At 41.1% G+C, this 20,540-nt stretch overlaps 1 protein-coding gene across 8 annotated transcripts; it reads right to left on the reverse strand.

The window, feature by feature from the left end:
• Positions 1-373: 373 nt before the first annotated feature.
• On the reverse strand, positions 374-19,273 carry MACIR (macrophage immunometabolism regulator). 8 transcript variants are annotated; one of them, XM_058725544.1, is made up of 3 exons: positions 18,930-19,264; positions 10,902-10,991; positions 374-2,890 (listed from the first exon to the last, which is right to left on the reverse strand). In XM_058725544.1, exon 3 carries the CDS (start codon positions 2,865-2,867, stop codon positions 2,244-2,246), a length of 624 nt encoding a protein of 207 aa, XP_058581527.1. In that variant the 5' UTR covers positions 2,868-2,890; positions 10,902-10,991; positions 18,930-19,264; the 3' UTR covers positions 374-2,243. The 8 variants fall into 8 exon arrangements, with proteins under 8 accessions (XP_058581527.1, XP_058581560.1, XP_058581549.1 ...); XM_058725577.1 differs by lacking the exon at positions 18,930-19,264 and adding an exon at positions 18,633-18,759; XM_058725566.1 differs by lacking the exon at positions 18,930-19,264 and adding an exon at positions 18,628-18,752.
• Positions 19,274-20,540: the final 1,267 nt, after the last annotated feature.

Consider the following 20,540-nt stretch of genomic DNA (forward strand, 5'->3'; position numbering starts at 1 on the left):
AAAGTTATTTCTCTTTACTAACCAGATCATTGCAAATATGTCATATCTCAAACTTCCTACCCCTTCATTTTTGCCACAGAGGTTCACTAGTCTTTAAAACCGAAACAAAAGAGCTACATATTTCTATTTAGCTCAAGAAATTACTTAGGTGCACGAGCAGGGACAGATGTCACAGGCACCCAGTTGTGTTTCCTCATGGACTGAATGCATACCATTGCCATGAATATATCCTTTACCCTGAAATACAAATGAGCTACAAAAGTAATTTTTTTTTTTACAAAAATGGGGCCTAAAAACAAGTCCTTAGGTGGAATTCTTGAACAGTAACTAGCCCGCTGATGATGGACCTTGTTTAAAGCACCACACAACAATGTGTGTTTACATCACCCTTTTATTTCATAGTTAGAAATAATACAGTTCCACAGGGTAAATCATCAATAAATAACGGTGTTTAATCATTAAACGTAAAAATCCCAACTCTTTGGCATCTGACAGGATTCTATTTCTTGTCAAACTAATGACTGTATAGATATAGTTAATCTTAGTGATCATTCGTCAATACAATATGTTACAAAGGTGCAATTTACTTTAAAATATACAACAGCTGAAAATTTCCAGCCCACCAAGAAATCTGACCAACACAGTCTTAAGACATGGGTCAACTTCCCCAAGGCTCTCTCACACGATTTGCCTCAGTGAAAGTATAATAAATGTTGATTTAAAGAGTTCCTAGGGTTTTCTAATACTTACTCTGCTCTACATAGAGTTAGCCATTCATTCTGGCTAAATAAAAGTCATTATCTGCACCAGGAATGACCCACTCATTAATAAAAGGTGTTCTTATTTTATAAGCAAGATGGCTAACACCTAAGAAACAGTCCCCAAAATAAAATTTCAAATAAGCAGTTCTATGCTGCCAGAAATGCCAATTCGGTAATAAATTGCACCTTCAAGAGTCAAAAAAGAAAAAAAAAAATAGAAACTTTTACAAAAGGTTAAGTTACATACATTTTCCTCAAAATATATTCAAGAATAGTTGAGCTGTATTTGTTACTAAAGCCAGGGCATTATTTCTTTAGCAACAAATTAAACCAGTGCAATTGACATAAATTGTTAAGTAATCCAGGATTAACCCATTAAAACTGTAGAAGCCCTTTAGGCTCCCACACTAATCCTAGAAACTGAAATTTCAATGAGCGCTTTGAGCTGCACAGAACTAAAACTGGAATGACCCGATGCCATGCTGAATGGTATTACTTCATACTTAGTTTAAGCATTCGATAGTAGAAATCATGAGTCCTTCTATTAAAGTTTCATTCACTTACAGAACATTCAGATGCAAACAGTATTATGCCTATCATCCACAATTAAAAGAATCCTTTCCATTTTAAAGTTCCAGATGAATTTTAACTTAGAAAGTAAGCACTAAGGAAACTTTTTTAACTTATGAAAACTTCATATTGGAAACTTTCTGGAAAAGCTTCCCCCCACCCATTGTAAAATAAATACTTTGTATCCCAAATTTAATTGTATTAAGACACACTTTAATAATGCTATAAAGAAATATTTTACAGCCAGAGAGATCAATAACTTTCCATGCGGAAATAAAAAAATTCATTGCTCAATAGTATTATTGAGGCAAGTGAAGAAAAGATTATTCTCTTGTCAATCTGAAATGTTAATTTTTTCAGTGCAAAACCAGTTATAAAATCTTTAAACTCAATATTTAAAAATAAAAAGTGGTCCAATTCAGCAATGTTCAAGTTCTAAATTTCGTAAAACAAATCATTACATACATTTTATAGTAAAATACAGAGATTAAAGAAGTACTTGAGTACTTAAGGATATCAATTTCTAATGAATCATACCAAGTCAGCAACAACCAAGCATGTAACATTCCCAATTTGAGTGTCAGAATCATAAAGATGGTATTACTGTACCCGCAGCCTTTTTTCCTAGCTAAAAAGCTATACAGACTAACGGCCAACATTCTGTGTTCTTTGCAGTTGCGTGCTCTAGAATGATTTCCCCCAAAGTACCTGTGATTTCATCCCTGCATTTGAAATCTGATCCAAACAATTTTTCTGTTCCAGGAACGCTGAGCTGATATAACCATCTGTAACATGAAGAGTCCTGTACAGAGTACAACAGTGGGTTTCCCGCCAAGCGCAGGCTGGCCTAGACTGGTCTTTTCCCGCCAAGCGCAGGCTGGCCTAGACTGGTCTGCACTCTCTGTAAGTCATTCATGTGTTATTCCTAGCAAACACACGGTCCCCTCTGAGGGTTAGGTGTTGAAGCTGGTACTGGAGCACTTCGGTGTCGGCTGGCTCCTTGATGTTCATTTTGTCTAGATTGAGGTAGTCCAGAGATTTGGAGTGAGCCCTCTTACCTTTAAGAAGACAAAGAGGCAGGGGCCCATGGAGGGCCTTGTAAGGTTCATAAGGTAAAGATTTAGTGCACTTGTCTCCCGAGCTGGGCATCCGCCTTCGCCTCCTGCCATTGACCGCCGGAATCTCGTATGGCTGGTAGTACCTACTTCTGGTTTTATACAAACGAGAGGAACGTGCAAGTCCTGCATCCAGCTGTTTGGAGCGCATGGAAGGCACAGCTTCTCCCTTACTCTCTTCACCTCCTGTGCACTTCTGGGCTAACTTCAGGAGTTCCTCACCAGTTGTGAAGCCCACCAGATAGTTAGAGTCCATGTGCAGGATCTGGTAGCCTGACACAGTCCGGCGCATCGGCGAGCACGGCGTGCTGGAACAGCGCGGCTTCTCTGCTTCTGCCTTTCCTGGGGAGCTCGCCTCCGCCACAGGCAAGGGCAGGGTGGCCAGGGTACTTCTGGACTCTCCATTAACATCTACTTCCATCTTAGGCACCAGTCTGCACACCCCTGAAAGCAAACAGACTCAGATTGTAAAGGTATAAGACACAGAATCCTGGGCCACGCTGATCATTTTAGAAGGCTCAGGGAGCATGAAATAACACTGGCCTGAAGAACAGCCAGTGAACAACCGCCAGATTTTTATCTGTGTCTATAAAGCATTCCAGAGCAGGCATAAAATGACTACTACTTCTCTGCCTTCAAGAACTCAAAGGCAGGTTAAATTAAAGTCTGGAGTACTACTAAAAGGTTCAGACAAGAAGCAAACAGAAAACAATACTTCTCTAAATGAGGCACTCCACACAAATCACACGAAGTTTATTCCTCGATGTGCTATTAAGCAAATCAAATACAGATCTCAACATTAAGCAAATAAAAATACACACAGCTTATTTAGCAAGAATCCACTAAACGTTCCCAACCTGAAAATTTAAATCTTTACATTTTCCATCATGTAATTTAAAACAAGCACTCAGCTCCTCACGCCCACAATTTTGTTTTTCAATTGTGTTTAAGGGACTTTTATGAAAGATAAAAACCTTTCTGCAAAGGTTCCAATCAGACCCAGTTTTTCTTTTTAAGGTATGGGGAGCCTTCAGGGAAAGTTCCCCAAATGTTGTAAATGTTGTTCCTCCCATACACCCAATGAATTGTTTAGAGCAAACCATTTTGTAGTTTAAAAATAAACCCCAATCCAATACATCAGGTCATTTTTAACAGTGAATTTATATAAAATATCAGATGTACTTTGACTGTTTAATCAGCTATTGCTCTGAGAGTTATTTTATTTTGCAATACCTAAAACACTGTACTTTTGAATAGTGTAAAAAATGGCAGAACAATTCTCAATGAATGTTGATATTATTCACCACGATTATCACATTACATAGTTTGGAAAAGCCTACTGACACCAAGTACCACAAATAATGGCCACGTTTCTAGAAAGCCGCAGATAAATCAAACTTTGGAAAATAAAATACTAAGGAAAACCGAGTGGTCGTGTCATTTCAGAGAAACTTTATTTCTACTTGATCATCAATTAGAAGTAGAAAACACAGTTTTAAGAATCTCAGATGGCTAATCAAAACTATGTCTAAGAGTCAACTATTAAGATGTCAACTTTAACATGAAAAATTTATTGAAAAATAAATTTATTAAATAATTCTTATAAAATCTCGTAAAACAACCTTTCCCTAATTGAAGCTCTTCCCAAACTTTGGGTATTCATTTAAAATCCAAGCAATTCTAAAGCTTTAGAAGAAAAAAAAAAAAAAAAAGAACCTTATTCCCTCATTTACACACTATACTCTCCTTCATTAGAAAATAAACCAAGACTATGAAGAAGTTCCCAGATACTATCCTGTCCTCACTACAGCCCACATCTATAGCACAACTGAAAACTAACACTAATAAGGATTCCTGAGATACAGCAAACGCCAAAGGGATCCACAGAACTCTACTTACTTCCTGTTCTAAATCTTAGACTATGCATTCCCAAATTTAATTTAATCAAGATACTGTAGCCCTTCAGACCCTCCGGATTTAAAGTGATTGACTTTATTCTATATTATTAATGTAAAAATAAATTTATATTTGACCGTGTAATTTATAGCTCTGTTAACAGGACAGGAATAGTAGGCGACTATCAGCTACTTTGACATGCATACAAAAACTTAAGATTTCTTACCTAATCAACTTGAGAGAACCCAAGCCTCGTCAAACCTTATGCTGAATAAAAAAATGTTGACCCTAAGCCAAATGACAGACTAATTTAATACTTTCTTTCTCGCTAATTCTACAGCCCAGAAGAAGCACAAGATAGATTCAAGGCCTCCAACCTACCTAACCTGACAGGCAGCTATAGGCACGAAGTGTTTCTCTGATACTCCATTCTGAAAGACGAGGAGGGTCAGTGAGGCTAAAATAACCCAGGCTACAGAGGAAAGAGAACACACACCCAGATGGGTACCTCACTCAAGAATGACCCAGGTGATGACACTCCAGCAGTTAGTCCACATTAAGTGACACAATGGTTTAGGTCTCTTCCAAATCTGGTACCCCATGACAGTCCACAGACCTCCACCAGCCACGTTCCTGCATTCTCATTTGGTACATTATAAACTTCCCCAAATCCATGAATTCACACTCCACCCATTCTGATTTGGGTAATAATTCAAACGGAGCTAGGCTGAAAGTCTTTTTCGCCTCTGAAGGATGAAAATTGCTAAACAAGGTAACACACAAAATCACCACAAAGAAGAGCAGGCACAGGCTTCCGTGATCAACAGAATCACTTGGAAGTGTGTTCCTATACTAAGCCAATTCTGCTGCATCAAGGCAGACCATCAGGAACTGTGAGACTCTCTAGAGGATGAGGATAAAGGGTGGCAGGATACAAAGGTCTGAGAGTAAAAGGCAGAAATTATCTATTATCTAGAAAATAAGCACCTAGAAAATGAGAAAACTTCAGACAGTGAGTAAAGTGATGTATAAAGGTCAAAATCTGATGGAACATGAAACATGAGGTACGTAACCACCACTGCATAAGTTTCCAGCAGCCATAACATCACACAAAAATATCACCTGGTCTGGGCAAAACTGCCTAACAGGATCTGCAGGCATCTACCTGATAGACAATGATTTCACCCAGATTGTCAAACAAAAGGAACAGATGTGGTTAAAGAGCTCTGGAAATTTCAGCCAAGCAGCCCTGGTGTAAGAAACCTACCGTGATTTTGCTAAGGTAAACAACCCAGCTCCCTTGTTAGAAAACACCAACGAACGAGAAAGTCAAAGAAATAAGCATTTCTTATACACTCTAACAAATATTTAGCCTAGTAACTAAGGTCAATACTCTACGTCAGATTTCTGAATTATAGTCTCACTGTGCTGGAACATAAAAACGCTGTTTGAAATACACATAAAGCTGCAACCTACTCAATCTCTCTTGATGCACAACTGTAAATTCTGGAGAACTGTGCACATTTTTGCTACAAAAGCATCAGTATTTCTGCTCCAAACAGTAAGAGAGTCTCAAAACTAACAGCTCTTTTAGGTGGCTTCACTGGTTTCTGCAGTGTGCTGCCAAATTCATGAGAACATCTTCAGACCTTAATATTCACGTAGGAATGAATGTCAATGCTGCAACAACCTGAACTCTTGCAGACCACTTAGTTTTTGTTGTTGTTGTTGTTGTTGTTTTTTTAAAGGATCCTTTTTAATTAATATATGGCCTTTCTAAAGAGTATCTACTATGCAGCACTAAGGAAGCTAGGTGGCGGCGGGGTTTCAGAAAAGAGAATGCTGGTTGGCAAATATTTTGTTTTTTGCTAGGTGGAATGCTGACTAAGCAGCATGCCTTCCATTCTTCAATGTGACTGAAAGCAAAGTTTTTATGCTATTAAATTCCTTAGAATTTCCTGACTGCATTTGCACACTGGAGCAAGATCCTGGGAACAGTTAGCAAATCAGCTTCCACAGGCTATCTCTTAAGTGGGTAGAAGTAGTATAGATCACATCTAGTGTGTTCTGAAGAAGTCTAGGTACTTTCTAATTCTGCAATCCTACAGAAAAAAAAATAATAATAATAGTAATACACCAGTGACGCTAAAGATGGATGTCCAATATTTCACATTGCAAAATTTCTCACTAAAAGCACTCATCAGGAAACATGGCTACCATGACTACAATTGGAGATGGCCTTTGTTTGGCAGAACATGCTTCATATTTTCCCATGAAAAATTTGCTTATAGGTTTGTTATTCTTCATAAACTGCTCATGACTAAGCATTTTGCTTCATATCCTAAAATAAACTGTGCATCATAAACGCATACTGCCAAGGTAAAAGATTACAAGAACTCTTGTAAACACTGCGGGTGTGTGCAACAGGCACCCTCTCCCACTGCATCAATAAGAATAAACATGAGGCGGGAAATCAGGCACAATGCTAACTTCTGCATTGCTGAACACTAGAAATCAGAGACCAACAATATCCTTATTGATTCCATTAATGCCTTTCATATATAGCTTAAAGCAAAAATAAAAACTGGAAACAGAAAACAGGGAAAGTATTGTTAATAATAACAAAAGCAGCAAAATTTCTGTTGATAGAAGAGTCTAGAACAACACAGTACAATGAGAATAGAAAAGTCAACTTGTAGCTGAATAGTACTTTTAAAAGTGAGTTTAAGGGGGTGCCTGGGTGGTGCAGTCGGTTAAGCGTCCAACTTCAGCCAGGTCACGATCTCGTGGTCCGTGAGTTCGAGCCCCGCATCAGGCTCTGGGCTGATGGCTCGGAGCCTGGAGCCTGTTTCCGATTCTGTGTCTCCCTCTCTCTCTGCCCCTCCCCCGTTCATGCTCTGTCTCTCTCTGTCCCAAAAATAAATAAAAAACGTTGAAAAAAAATTAAAAAAATTAAAAAAAAATAAAAGTGAGTTTAAGTATGTTCCAAGAACAAACATAATTCATATATTTTTTAAAATTTTTATATAATTAAAAAAACTTTCTTTAATTCCATATCAAATTGCCTCACAATCTAATCTGTCACAAGGGGACTAACATATACTTAATAAAACATGCAAGACTGACAGTGTTCACGGATGCCATTTATTTCTTTGAAATAGATGAGGATTCAAAATTAGACAACACTAGACAAGGTAACACGTTTTGCTAGAAAAATGTACACAGTGCATACAGTGCATATTTTAAAAACACTAGGTACAGCCTGCAATTACGAATTTTGGTTGCAACTAATGCCAACAGGTACAAACCACAACACACATGTGGGGAACCCAGTACAGTAAGATGAGCACGTTCAAAAGACTGTGACCTGTCTAGAATGTGTTCAGCTTTGAACACTCCCCAGGAAGTCTAACTTCCTAAGCATGTGGCACAAGGGGCCTTAAAAAAATATAACCTAAACACCTTAGCTCCTTAGACCAGCTCTGAAAATAGCTGAGAAGTTTCACAATTGCCACACAAAGAATTCTTTTCGAGAAATACTGCATTCTGGGAATTTTTTTTTTTTTTTAATCAGGCCTATCGAAAAAAGTCACCACCAGTAATCAAAAAATTGTTCCATATGTTTGAACCGCTTTTAGTAACACACAGCAATTCCATTTAAAAGAAAACAGATATAACTGTCTAAATATACAGAACAAAAATGTCACCATGTGAACCAAATCCTTTTCAAGAAATGAACCATTTGGAATAAAGCCGGCTCTTGGAAAATGGGGAGTCTCCTAAGCATGACTACTGTCAATCTAGTAATATCTAGAACCACCTAGTTTTAATGCCAGAATGATCTTGGATTGCATGGATGCTGAACTTCTGAAGCCATGAAGGCAGGGGCCTGCCCAGAGTCAGGCAGACATTTCCTGGTTTCCTGTCTCCATCAACTTCATCATGCTGGGCCTGCAGCACATGGTTCCCAAACTTGTACACATGCTAACATCATCCAAGGAGCTTCAAAAAATACTGATGTCTGTGCTCTACCCCAGATCTGTGATTTAATTCATCAGGGGTACAGCCTAGGGTCTGAAGTTTACAAAAGATCTCCAGGAGATTCTACTATGCAGACATGTTCGGGAACTTGTCAGAGAACTTACCTAGTAGGAGAATTTCACTGCCTTTTTTGTTTGTTTGTTTGCTAGCTTTCAATCAGTGATTATTGTCATATTAGTGGATATCATTTTTGTATGCTTTGAATTGCTAACAACCTATCCCTAAGACCTTTAACTTACTGTTTCTAATCCACTGTGGGCTTAATAATGATCTGCTAACCAACCTTGTTAAAACCGGATATAAAATAAAAATAAATCAGTGCTGAATGAGAACCAGGCCCCTTCATCTGCACATACTTTGGTACAGTTACTTTAGTTTCTTAGCAGCCTCTGTCAGATACAGCTCTTTGGACAACAGTCTGGCAATTACTTGTACAGTTAAATAAGTACTTATTAAAAAACCCACCTACCCAACTTGTAGGCATTTACCTACTAAGAAAAATGAAAATATATGTTCACACAAAGACCTGAATGCGAATGTTTTTAACAGTTTCATTCTTAATCACCAAAAAATGGAAACAATCCAAATGTCCATCAACAGGGAAATGGAAAAAGAAACCACGGTCTGTCCATACAGTGGAATACCACTCAGCAACAAAAAGGAGCAGACTAGCATTACACAAGTGAAAGTTGCAGACAGAAAATGCTACATACTGTGTGATCCTATTTACAGGACATTCTGGAAAAAAATCAATGACTACAAAATGCTACAACGGGGGGTGATTAAAATATTCTACATATTGACTGTAGTGGTCTTTCTACAACTGGCTACATTTGTCAAAACTCATCAAACTATACAAAAGGGTGAATTTCACTATATATAATTTATATGTCAGTAATTCAGACTTTAAAAATAAAAGAAGTCTATCACATATTTCCAAGTTTTTGACTGTCCTACTTTTAAAATTCTTCACATTATCGGGGCGCCTGGGTGGCGCAGTCGGTTGAGCGTCCGACTTCAGCCAGGTCACGATCTCGCGGTCCGTGAGTTCGAGCCCCGCGTCGGGCTCTGGGCTGATGGCTGGGAGCCTGGAGCCTGTTTCCGATTCTGTGTCTCCCTCTCTCTCTGCCCCTCCCCCGTTCATGCTCTGTCTCTCTCTGTCCCAAAAATAAATAAAAAACGTTGAAAAAAAAAATTAAAAAAAAAATTCTTCACATTATCTAATCTCAGAATCAGAAGGAATCTTAATGGCTGTTACAGTGTGTGTTTGAACACCTTCAATTACAAGTAACTTACTGCCTCTTGAGTTGGTTCATTTCACCTTCTGCAGCTATGCTAGACTGTCCTATCATTTATAAATATATCTATAATTATGTATACATGCATATGTCTACAGACATGGATCTGGAGAGAAAGATAGAGACAGACAGACACACACATTCCTGTAGCTTCTTCTCACTGCAAGTAGTTTTGTGCTTTATTTAAATCAGATGAGTTAATAACCCAGCCACAGTATTTCTTACTCAGTATCCTCTAAAAGTATTTTGTACTTCTTGCTTTCTTTCTCAAAACTGAAAATGTAGTAATGTTTCCATTTTGTCAATGTTTTAAAATGCATTTTCATAAATCTAATAAGCTATATCTACCTACTGACACCAAAGTGTTGGTTTTCCCCCATCATTCTTTTGAGTCATTCTGCTGCTGACTGCTAATTTGGAAATCACTCATTAGGAAACTAGATTTTTTTTCCCCAAGGATTCCCCCCACCCCCCAAGGATTATGATGACTCTAATTCAAAGGAAGGACCTACAAAAACATTGCCCAAGCAGAAGGACATACCAAAGCATGAACTCACACTAACACACTTTTTAAAATGCTAAAAGCTATAATGATCATTATTAAATGTTTTTCACCTTCAAAGAGATGGAGTCACATGGACACCTGTGTTAGCACAGATACACAGATGACACACTGAAAAAGAACTAAAAGAAGACAACAGCACTGCATAATTTGAACAAGTTTAAATTCATGGAGTAATAAAAGGAACGTCATACTTGCAGTGAACTGCTACATGACCAAGTGAAAATGATGCTCCATTCAGTCACCAGTTTGCCATTCTTTATGTGGGATAATATACAACTAGAACTTTTTGCAAATTATTGTGCCAATCCCTAAGGATTCATGTTTTACTAAAATCTCCCTGAAATTAGAGCAACTACCTCTTAACTACTCTATTTTGAAATCTTATTCCATAAAACGTCCTGTATCTTATAGGGAATAAAAAAAAAAAAAAAAAAAAACCTATTCAATCAATGAAGCAAACACTTCAAGATAGTAACAGTCTCATTCTGCAACAGTAATTTCAGTTCTCATCATGAAAAAATTCTTAATTGTAGTGTACATATTTGCAATGATATACTGACATTTCATGTTCATTGTTTATGTGGTCCTTAAATTACATTACGATACTATGTTCACACAACTGGTTAACAAACAGAAAAAGCAAAATATAACTCACCAGACTAAATCCCAGAAGATGTCACTGTACAATGTCCAATGAGTCCCAAGGGAACACAGGCATACTATTTTTTCTGCTCTACTCCAGATACTAAACATGGAATATAAAAATAAACCTTTAATATAACAAGTAACACAACTTAAAAAGCAATTATAAGAATTCTAACTGCAAAAGAGGATGAAACTAGCAGGAGGTACTAACACCAGGTACAGGTTAGAGAGGACACAATATTAATTCATTTCATTAAAGCAATTTGAGTTTGTTCAGCTAAATTTTAACTTCAAACACTTTATCATGTTTGTTCCTCTGTATTCTGCTGCTGAAATTCTACCTTGAGACTAAGAGCAGCTAACTGGACTAAAGATAGAGACACAAAAATCTGGGGGGTTCAAAGTCGATTCCACCACCAATTTGTGTGTTCAAGAGATTCAGAGTATCCTATGGAAAAAGTAACCCTGAGGCTGAGGTCAAAAGAACAGGTCCTAGTCCTGGCCTTGCTAACAACGCTGCCTCTTGACCTTGCATCAAGAGAAATTATTTAATATGAGGACAGTACCACCCTTCCTCCTCATACAGTTGTTATATGGATCTAATGAGAGGAGGCAGGTGAACATATTCTGCAAAGTCCTTTATGGATGTGTGATGTTATTGTCATGCAATTAATTTTTGGTGTCTACTCATTTTAGCCACAAAATAGCAACAATTAAAAATCCTTCATAAGACTGCTGCTCTGAAGCAAATAAACGGAAAGGTCTTGGAAAACAATGCCCTTCCTTCCTTCCTTCCTAGCAACAATTTGAAAAACACTTCTTTGGAGTTACCACAGTACTTAAGGTTTCTAGCATCTCCTTTGTGTCTTCCCCCTACCTGGGAAGGTAATGTGTAAGAGAATCTATCTGTATCTCCTACCTTCCTAGTTAATTGGCTTAACTTCTTAAGGCCAAGAAAATTCCCCAAAGTCCTTTCCACCTGGAAAGATTTCTTGGGTTGCTGCATTTCTGTTGTTGTGTTTAACTTGGGACGAGGGAGCCCCAAACGAGCCTTGCGGAGCCACTTCACCCCCACAGGTGCACAGGGCCCGACACAGTGGCTACCATGAAACATGCCCAACTGCAAACAGCAAGGGAAAAGGCAAGGACTTTGTCACTTTATTACTGTCCCCTTGCCAGTACTGAAGAGTTTTAGCCAAAGGAAAGGGATAATTCCCGAATTAAAGGGATTTGCCTCTGCAGCTTGAGGAACTGGAAGGAGTTCGTGCACCAAGAACCATCATTCCGAGCAGCTCACACGTTTATCAGCCTTCGGAACGTGGGTCCACTTAAGAAACAGACACGCTCCCTGCCACCGCCTGTGGCACAAACCCTGTTCAGACTGGGGAGCCAAGACACCTCGATGATGAACACTAGCTTCTCCTCCACCAATGAAGCCTCTGGTTTTTACATGAAGTGAACTGTGATGTCACGAAGCTGTTGCCCGACAATACATTCTTTATTTCATACACTCACCCCTCCAAATTTCCCCAATACTACTGTTAGAAAGCTCAACTTGACTTCTTTTCTTTTGTAGATGTTCCTTTATTTTTGACACAGAGACAGAGTGTGAACAGGGGAGGGGCAGAGACAGGGAGACACAGAATTCCAAGCAGGCTGCAGGCTCCGAGCTGTCAGCACAGAGCCCGAATGGGGGCTCGAACCCACCAACTGTGAGATCGTGACCTGAGCCGAAGTCGGAGGCTTAACACACTCAGCTGCCCAGGCGCCCCGGCAACCTGACTTCTTAATTCAAGTAAATCGATTTTTAATGGGGAAAGGAAATTAAAGAAGAAACTAAGATTTTTGAGCACCTTCTGGACGCCAAAAGCCCTACACCACTTGTTTTCACTGCATCTTAACTTCTACTCCACGAGGACGTATCCTCCCCAGTGTAAGTATTCCATCAGGTGACGCTGTCTGAACCTGAACCCCATCTCGTCTGACTCCAAAGCCCACTGACGTTGCTTTATATACTTGTGGCCTCTGTTCAGCCATAAGCCCGGATGTACCGCTTTTTACACAATAACCATGTTCCTGAAAAATGTAAATTAATTTCTGTAAATGGAATTCTATTTCCAGTGTGTGGGGAGGCACTTTATTTTAAAGCTTTACTGCCTCACTTGTGAAATGATTAGCGGGAGGTAGTTTTAGCTACTAGTTCTAGTGTTATTTCCAACTGGAAAGTGTTAGCATGTCACAGCACATAGTGCAGTCTTCCACGAAGTCATTCTAAGTCACGGGCCCTTTCTCCCAGGAGCGGGTAAGATACTTTAAAATCATAAATCGTAAGGCAGGAAAAACACGTATCAACCAGTGGTTGGGCATCAAATACAGATCGACATTTCCGCTGAATATTTCAGGACTACATCTATCACAAAGTGAGATAAACTTCATTTAGACTTTTAGCAATTTTAGATTGAAAACCCAGCAGGAGGAACATGGGAAAAGTCTGGATCTGGTTTAAGTCTAAATCAAAAATCGTTTTCAAAAACAGTGTAAAATCTCAATCAAACTTTCATATAATTTGCACCATGTACTTGGTGATACATGCTTCCTTTCAAACTTGTAAATGCACTGAAGAAATGTATTGTCCAACATTTTTTCAACAGCAAAAGAAAAATCAACCTAAAACTTCATTCTGGATTGGAAAACAGAGGAGCCTTAAAGTAATTATCCCACTCGTGCCCCGGAGCTGATGTGGAAGTATAGGAAATGGTGGTAATTTCATAGTAAACAAACTGTAGTAACTGATTATCCCTAATAGGGCACTGCCAAGCCAAAAATAGAATACAAACACAGAGTCCAAGGGAGCCACCCGGTCAACACCAAGGTACGGCAGCTCCTTTCCTGGTCTCAGTTTTACTCATTTCTGACTTTGCTTTCTGTCGGGCGTGTACCACCTGCTATCTGTGCACAGGGGCTAAAAGGAGGAGGAGGATAAAGATGATGAAAAAGGGGAAGAATTAAAAGAATGAGACCAGACACGAGTATAAGAATATAACTTCTTTAAAGAGATTGCCTATAAAGGAAACTATTTACAAAAACAAACAACAAAACAAAAAACTATAGTAAGGGCTTACCCTCATCTACTACAAACAATTAGGAGTCTAATATAAAAGCTTCCAACAGATTGGGATTTTTAATAAAAAAGAAACCAGTATTTTTGAACACCTTCTTTATGCCAAAAGCTATAAGCGATTTATAGCTACTCCCTGAGGAAAATACTACCCCCATTTTAAAGTATTCAATCAAATAATACTATTTGAGAGTCCAAGCAAGAATCTCAATGCCTACCAGTCCGACTCCAAAGCCCACGGACACTGTCATAATAGGGAAGATGAGTTAATACACTTTGTTTACTATGAAATTACCAGCCATTTCCTAAATTTCCACTTCAGCTCCAGGGCTGGCGGAGATAATCACTTTAAGGTTCCTCTGCTTTCAAATCTAGAATAAAGTTTTAGATTGAAATAACATTTTTAGAATACTTTTAAAATCTATAAATCTCTTAACACTTGCAACTGATTCTGGCCAATGTTTTGAACATGAAGGCTTGGCGATATACCAATGCATCTCCTCTCAAAAACAGTCAGCAAGAAGGAAAAGAATTCACGTGAAATTCTTACAAGATGTACTAAATGCTGTGTAGAAAGACAGACTGAAGTAAACAGACCAGAGGCTAGAGTACATAATGCTTCCAGCTATAAACAACTGAAACAAACAGAAAACCCTGTGACATTACCCTGTAAGCACTGTAAATAGGGAAAACTGAGCATGGCCAAGGACTTCCCACAGGCCTCTGGATAGGGAGGCCATGAGTGAGTAAGCAAAAGACACTCAACACACGACTGCAAATGAATCTTCTGCAGATAGAAAAATTTGCAAACTGGGGCGCCTGGATGGCTCAGTCAGTTAAGCGTCCAACCTCAGCTCAGGTCATGATCTCACACTCCATGAGTTCGATCCCTGTGTCAGGCTCTGTGCTGACACCTCAGAGCCTGGAGCCTGTTCAGATTCTGTGTCTCCCCTCTTTCTGACCCTCCCATACTCATGCTCTGTCTCTCTCTGTCTCAAAAATAACTAAAAACATTAAAAAAAATGTTTTTTAAAGTTTGCAAACATTAACTAGGAAGTGTGTCAAATTTCACAGGCAAGGTGATAGATAGCAAAACAGGTAAATAAAGAAGAATGTCCTTCAAAAGTAGGGTGGCCATGTCTCTGTCAGAGCCCGTTCTCTGGCATAATTATTTATAGCACGCCCTTTATCTCTCAAAAGTGTCCCAGTTTGGCAATTACATTGTTATTCTACTCAAAAGTAATATTTAACAATGAAAAGGCAATGAATTAAAACAGGGGGGAAAAGGGAAAGAAAGCCCCTTCTGCTTGCACAGTGGCTTCCCATACAGATCTGAGGAGTATTTCTTTGGGTGTATCCATTGAGCCTTTCAATTATTCATTTACTCATTCTGTCATTCAACAGTATTTCTGGAGTCTCATTATATCCCAGCATTGTACAGGCACTGGGGCAAATAGAAAAAGTGAAGCTGGGAAGGAAAGACAGACAGACATGGAAATAATATACATCTAATACACAGAACAGGAAACCTGAATGGTCCTGGGAACCCAGAGAAGGGAGTGTTTTTTTTCCCCAACTGCAGAAAGCTCCCACATGGAAATGTTCAAACCCACACACAAAATCTCTACACTCAAAAAAGCCCTAAGTATCAGACTTCAGCACAGATCCACTAACAAAATAGCAGTAAGAAAAAAAATTAACATCTATCACTTCCAAACCATATGGTTATAAATATGAAGGCCAGGAAATAGCCCTTGCAAAATTCTGGTAAAAAAATCCCACTAATCATTATGAATGATTATGTTATGAAAAGATAAATTTTGGGCAAAGGAAACTGGTAGAGTAGAGGTTATGGATTCTAATTCTAGATTCAAAAACACAAAGAAAAAAAAAAAGGAAACAGGCAGTATTTCTCAGAGTAGCTCTTTGAGGACCGATCAGTAATTTTAAAAAAGCACCTGGAAAAAAAAAAAAAAAAACCAGCTATTTTTAAAAGTCGCAGATTAATGAAAATATTTTGCAACAACCAGTCTCAAATATTACTCTAAAAACAAAAAAGACACAGACCAAAACATCTCTCAAGTCACAAAACACTGAGCAGAAATAAAACAGGTTAGCTGCTAAAGCACAACACACACAATGAAAACAAAATGCTTAGCTGTGCCTACCCTACATGATCCTCTTAAAGATTACTTTAATCTTACTTTTCCATTCGTAACTCATAAAAACTAACATCAAAAATTTTAAGAGCTGTTGAGTGTGACTGTTCTGAAACCATCCTTGACCTTACAAACAAATCACTAATCTCACCAGGGTGGTAAGACAACCCATAATTGGTTCAGTAGACAAAAATGTGTTTCTCTTGCTAGTATCAGTTCTTTCAATAGCAACCCCCTCAAAGTCCAGCATTCATTTTCCCCTCTGTTTCTGCTAGTAGAAATTAAAGCTAGATTACCAATGTTGTCTTACCATTATGTGAAGTCACCTTCTACTTTTAGAAAAAAAAAAATGGGAGTTTCACTACAAATATGACTGATGGTAACTGGAACTGGAGGTCTACATGCAGTCTTTACAAGAAATTTGCCTCCTAGGAAACATAACCGAAATGGGACAGGTGCACACGGTGGAAATGGCTAACCTTCCACATGAAAGCTTAAAACCAGAAATTTCTTTTTTTTTTTTAATTTTTTTTAACGTTTATTTTCTTTTTGAGACAGAGAGAGACAGAGCATGAACAGGGGAGGGTCAGAGAGAGGGAGACACAGAATCCGAAACAGGCTCCAGGCTCTGAGCTGTCAGCACAGAGTCCGACGCGGGGCTCGAACTCACAGACTGAGAGATCATGACCTGAGCTGAAGTCGGCCGCTTAACCGACTCAGCCACCCAGGCGCCCCTAAAACCAGAAATTTCTGATAGGCCTGTGATGAAATCAAGAGTTCTCTCTGGAGGAAAGAGGTGATTCTTCCCCCAGAGGATATAAATTGGCAACAGCAAAGAAAATTTAAACACTGTATATAAAGTTTTATCACTTCTACCACACTACATACTTTTAAGAGTGTACAATAGCTTCCCAAAGCATACAAAGTTACACAGAGAAGGTAAACAAATTTACTGACCATTATGCAAGGTCAATGAATATCCTATGTATCTTATATCTTGGAATAGTCACTATTAAACAGTCTCATTTGCAATTAACTAAAATGCTGACAGAAGCATTTTCTATACACCATTCTTATCAAATGAAGAGGTCTAGGGGCTCATTAAGCCTTGTATTTCATCCTGGACATTTTATTAAGTTTATAATGCATACACAGTTACATGATAAAAACACTGAAATCTGTGAAACATTCATTAAACATAACTGTAAGCACAAAGCATGGCCTTTAATTAATAAAGCACCAAAAGCTTCTGCAATAATAACCAACACTTTATTCTGAAATCACTGGGAAAATAAGCTGAGAAGAGATCATTTATATCTCCCTGAGAGTGTAACTTCTACAGGGTTAAAAAAAAAAACATACAAAGCAACTAACAACTCTAAATTGTAGAGTGGCTCATCTGAGAAAAACAATGTAAAATGAAGTCTAGTAACGTCAGAAATGTTTTGCAAGAATTGCTCTTTGGGCTAGGAGTAGCAAGCATGCGATTAAATGCTACTGCCTCCATTCTTCCTCAAATGATTAAAAAGTTCCCAGCCCCAGTTTTACCTATGTACAACCACCATGCACAGACACTGTCAGCATCTTGGCTCGACACTCATCAGTAACCCACCCGGATGCAAACCGAAGTGGGTGGAGAAGCAGGAAAACCCTAAGGACGTGGAACACTTGCAAGGGGAATAGGACGGGGCCGTCATTCCCTTCATGTTCCCATCTCCTTGCTGGCAGATTTGCAGATTCCACCACTAGAGAGAGTTTGGCAGCTTCACAATGGGGCCGCCTGCTCAGCGTCTGACTGCCGCCCGCCTGGAAACCCCTTTCCCCAGCTTATCACCCGCCCTACAAAAGTCCACCCGCGACAGGTGGGGAGAGGGCGGCAATGCCCAACAACAAATCTGCCGCTTTCGCTTCTGGCCAGCAACCCGCCCCAATCTACAAGCACGCCCCTCCCGGCACTGCCGGCCTGTCCGCCCCCGCTGTACCCGCAGACGCGCAGCGGGCGCGGGCTGCGGGCTCCCGGGCAACCTCACCCCCAGGATTGCAGTGGGGGCGAGGAGGGCCGGCGAGATAAGACCTTCAGGGCTCGCCCGTGGGCGCTATCTGGCCGGGGCAGTCGCACCAGGCGCGCGGCCGTGGCGCGCCGCCAGAGGCGCAGCAGGCCACGGAAAGAGCTACTTCTCAATGGGGCCCCGAGGCCGTCTGCCCCGCGGTGCGGGCACGCCGGCGGAGGAACCAGCGTGCGCGCCAACGCGCCTGGACTTCCGCACCGCCGCACCGCGGGAGAGGCGCTCCGGATCGCCGAGTCCCCGCACCTCCCCGGCGAGCGCACGCCGCGCGCACACGGGGGCGCACGCCCCCGCACACACACACGCGCTGCACACTCACGGCGTCTCCAGCCCCACCCCTGTGCCAAGCAGCCGCGGGCTCCCCGCACCCCGTAGGGGCCCCACCCAGTTCACCAGACCCCAGCCTCCAGCTCGGGCGCTCAGGGACCAGCCCGCCGAGGCTCGGGGCCCCTGGGGTCGCCTCGTCGTCCACCCCGAGGCCGACCCGCCCGCCTGGGGTTCCCCGGCACCGCACGGGCACCGCGGGCACCGCGCGCCCGGCCCCGACACGAGGCAGGGAGGAAGGGGCGGTGCCGCGACTGGGCTGGCACCGGAGCTCGGTGACTGGAGCACCCCCCAACCCACCCACCCATCACCACCACCTTTTCTGCAGCACAAAAGGTTGCAGGCGGAACCGCCGTCCCCGTGCAACCTACCGGTGGCCCAGGGCTCTGCCACCTCCGCCGCGCCTGGGCCGCAGAGCCGGAGAGAAGGGCGGGAGAGGCGCAGGGCTGCGGCGCCGAGAGCCGGGCAGAGGCCGCCAGCCGAGCCAGCCGGGTACCCTCTCCTCTCCCACCGCGCTCGGAGCCAGCTACCGCCCGGCGTAGTCCCCGCCTCCTCCTCCTCCGCCGCCGCCCGCCTTCCCGCCCTCCTCCCTCCGGCTGCGGAGGCGCAGCCCGTCTGCGCTGGGCCCGCCTCCTGCGCCCTGCTCTGACACCCGGAGGAAGGGCGGGCCGGCCGGAGAAAGGCGCTAAGAGGCCCGAAGTAGTTGGCGGGGGCGGGGGAGTTGCGGACTGGGAAGGGGAGGAGGAGTCGTAACACCTCCTCCCAGTCCAAACCTGCAGCCCAACTGAAGAGCTCCGACTCGCTGGCCTAGGCTGCACGTACGTTTCCTCAGGTGGTGTGGTGATGTTTGTCATTCGTGAGTCTCTGCTTAAAGGACTCAGCCCTGAGCAGACAGAAAGCCCATGAAATTACAAATTTGACCCTTCAAATCTTAGAAAACTGCTAAATATCTAGGGAATGGAGTGAGGTGAATTCAAATTCACATTCTGATTGGATTAGCTATTTTTGAAGCCTCAGGCTTGATCTTTTCCATTCTTGTAAGAAATTCTTTTCTTTGATCAAGATTTTCTGTTCTCAATTCATATGCATCTCCTCCGCCAAACAGGTTCACAAACTCAGTGATAAGAATATATGCCAAGACTTTTCACGTGAATTTCCAAATTTACACCTCTCAACAAATTTGTGAGGGAGTGACCGATTATCCACATCCTAAAGGTTTGGAAAGTTTAACTTCCTCGAGGTCACACTTGTACTTAGTGCCTGAGCTGAGTCTGAACCCAGGCACTGGAAACACGAAATTGTTTATAGATGTTGCTAATTTATGTTCCAGTCTCAAGCCAAGAGAGTTGTTACTGTTCTTTCTTTTTTTTAACAAAATACTTTATGTGAACACAAAAGGCATAAACGTAATAGAAATTTAAACAAATCTTGATTCAAACTTGTTCCCAAATCTGTATATGCTTCTGATAACATAAAAACAAATAAACCCGAACACCCCTGTTTCAAAAGAGCGATGCCCATCGGCTTCTCCGCTAGAAGACATTTTATACTACCTCTCTGTGTCCTAAAGTAAGTATGGGAAGTTAGAGGGAGAAGAAGACTTTGAAGAATATTCTCTAAAGAACAATTTTAGAAAACACAAATTAATTAAATTTTTTTTTAATGTTTAATTTTTTTTAATGTTTTTATTTATTTTTGAGACAGAGAGAGATAGAGCATGAGCAGGGGAGGGGCAGAGAGAGAGGGAGACACAGAATCTGAAACAGGCTCCAGACTGTCAGCACAGAGCCTGACGCGGGGCTTGAACTCACAAACTGTGAGATGGTGACCTGAGCTGAAGTCGGTCGCTTAACCGACTGAGACACCCAGGTGCCCCTTAAAATTTTTTTAAAATGTTTATTTACTTTTGAGAGACAGAAAGAGAGAGCGTGAGTGGGGGAGGAGCAGAGAGAGAGGGAGACACAGTATCTGAAGCAGGCTCC

The sequence above is a fragment of the Neofelis nebulosa genome, chromosome 1, assembly GCF_028018385.1.
Source record: "Neofelis nebulosa isolate mNeoNeb1 chromosome 1, mNeoNeb1.pri, whole genome shotgun sequence".
In the NCBI taxonomy this organism is placed as follows: Eukaryota; Metazoa; Chordata; class Mammalia; order Carnivora; family Felidae; genus Neofelis; species Neofelis nebulosa.

Bases quoted from the DNA above. Each gene is read 5' to 3' on its own strand.
- MACIR (XM_058725615.1), bottom strand. From the start codon at position 2,867: ATGGAAGTAGATGTTAATGGAGAGTCCAGAAGTACCCTGGCCACCCTG.